This window comes from Eimeria mitis, genomic scaffold, assembly GCF_000499745.2.
Source record: "Eimeria mitis Houghton genomic scaffold, Emh_scaff6661, whole genome shotgun sequence".
NCBI classification, from domain to species: Eukaryota; Apicomplexa; class Conoidasida; order Eucoccidiorida; family Eimeriidae; genus Eimeria; species Eimeria mitis.
In genome coordinates this window covers 1-2,156 of record NW_013574797.1, presented here as the reverse complement: position 1 = coordinate 2,156, position 2,156 = coordinate 1, and the positions used below count along the sequence as shown (strand labels likewise).

Below are 2,156 nucleotides of genomic sequence, written 5' to 3'. Positions count from 1 at the left end.
TGCTGTTGATGTGCCTTTAGCGGTAGCAGCAGACCCCATCCGTGAATTGCTTCAACAGCTCCAGCTGCTGCTGCTGCTGCTGCTTCTGCTGCTGCTGCTGCTGCTGCTGCTGCTGATGCTCCTGTTGCTGCTGCTGCTGCTGGTGTGTGTACAGGCGACACGATGTGTGTGACCGTCTCCTCCTCTTCTACGTTGGATAGTGTTGCTGCTGCACCTGCTGCTGCTGTTGGCGCTGCAGTGTATTCAGGCTGCCCCCTTGCAACAGGGGGGACCCCTGCTGCTCCTCCGCTGCTGTCTCCTTCGCCGCCCCCGCGCAGCAGCTCTGCAGCAGCAGCAGCAGCAGATGCAGCAGCAGCAGGTGCAGCAGCAGCAGGCGCAGCAGCAGCAGCAGCAGCAGCAGAAACACCACAGCTGCTGTGGGGGGCCCTCAGTGGGTTTGTCTCCTCTCTTATTCCTCCCTGCCGCATGCGGGTGATTACAGCTTATGGCGACGAGCTGCTGCTGCTGCTGTCTCCTGTGCTGCTGCGTCTGCAGCAACAGAACAGCAGCAGCAGCAGCAACAGCAACAGCAGCAGCAGCACCTTGCTGCAGGTGCGCTATGCAGTCAGGTGTCTTGCGAGCTCTTCGCTGCTGCCTGAGCTGCCGGCGCTGCGGCGTTTTTGCAGCGAGCAGCAGCAGCAGCAGCAGCAACAGCAGCAGCAGCAGCAGCAGCAGCAGCAACGGCCCATCGAGGACCTTGGGGTTTTCAAAGGAGACACAGAAACCCTCAGCGGCAGCAACGCCAGCAGCATGGAGACAGACAGCTGCTGCAGTCCCTCTGTGGTGGGTGGAGACACTCCTGTATCAGCTGCAGCAGCAGCAACAGCAGCAGCAGCAGCAGCAGCAGCAGCAGCAGGAGATACTGAAGCGCCTGCTGCAGCAGCAACAGCAGCAGCAACACGAGGCGGCCTGCTGCTGCGCGGTGTCTCCTCGCTGCCGCAGCAAGCACTAGATATGGCTTGGGCAGCAGATACAGGTTTGCTGCTGCTGTGGGGTGGAGACGGGCTGCGTGTTGGTGTGTCTCCGCTGCTGTCTCTACAGTCAGCGCCGCTGCAGCAGCAGCAGCAGCANGCTGCAGCAGCAGCAGCAGCAGCAAAAGCTACCCTTTGTATGCAACACAGAACACGCCACACAAATGCCCAGAGTCTCCTGGGCCTCCTTCCTCCCCTCATCGTTCCTTTCGCTGCTGCAGCAGCAAAAGCAGCAGCAGCAGCAGCACTTGCTGCAGCTGCAGCAGCAGCAGCAGCAGCAGCAGCATTGGGTGGACAGGTTTCTGTTGGCTCCTACGGGGCGATTGCCTCTGCTGCTGTGTGCAACAGCAGATGCGCAGCAGCTGCTGCTGCTGCAGGTTGATGCTGCTTCGTCCGTGCTTGGAGTGCAGCAGCTGCAGCTGCTGCTGCTGCAGCAGCAGCAGCAGCAAGAGGAGAACGAAGATATCTTCCCAGGCCTGAATATGGAGGCTGTGGCGGGTATCTTCAGAACACCGCAGCAGCAGCAGCAGCAGCAGCGGCAGCACTCGCACCACCTGTACTCACAGCAGCAGCAGCAGCAGCAGAAGCAGGCGGTGCTGCTTGCTGCTCAAGTCGTTGAGCTGCCTGCCCCCGTAGCCTTTCCGCAGGCAGTGACATCTGTGCTGCTGCTGCTGACTGCTGCGCTGCCTGATGCTGCTCCTCCGAGGCAGCAGCAGCAGCAGCACCAGCACCAGCACCACCAGCAGCAGCAGCAGCAGCAGCAGACAGCCGTGCTGACCCCGTGGCTGCTGGCCTTCGCGGTCGATTCCCGCTGCTGTGTAGTACACGAGCAGCAGCAGCAGCAGCAGCAGCAGCAGCAGCCCAGCGCTGGATTTGGTTTAGGATTGTCTTTGATAGGAGCCTGGAGAGACACGCGCTGCACTGCAGCAGCAGCAGCAGCAGCAGCAGCAGTAGCAGCAGCAGCAGCAGTACCTGCTGCTTCACGTGTGAGAAGCTGCACATTTATTAGAGAGGGGCATCAGCTGCTGCTGCAGCAGCAAACAGCTGCTGCTGTCTTAACCCCGGACCGCCTCATTGTTGCTTCGCCGCTGTGGCTGCAGGAGCAGCAGGACGACGTGCAGCAGCAGCAGCAGCAGCAGCAGCAGC

The 2,156-nt window shown here is 61.2% G+C and overlaps 1 protein-coding gene across 1 annotated transcript; it reads left to right on the top strand.

The window, feature by feature from the left end:
• Positions 1-162: 162 nt before the first annotated feature.
• EMH_0088490 (uncharacterized protein) lies at positions 163-1,964 on the top strand (the record flags this gene model as incomplete). The annotated part of the gene is made up of 3 exons (XM_013501307.1): positions 163-1,015; positions 1,161-1,810; positions 1,908-1,964. The coding sequence occupies 3 exons, from the start codon at positions 163-165 to the stop codon at positions 1,962-1,964; spliced, it is 1,560 nt and encodes a 519-aa protein (XP_013356761.1).
• Between the last annotated feature and the right edge of the window lie 192 nt (positions 1,965-2,156).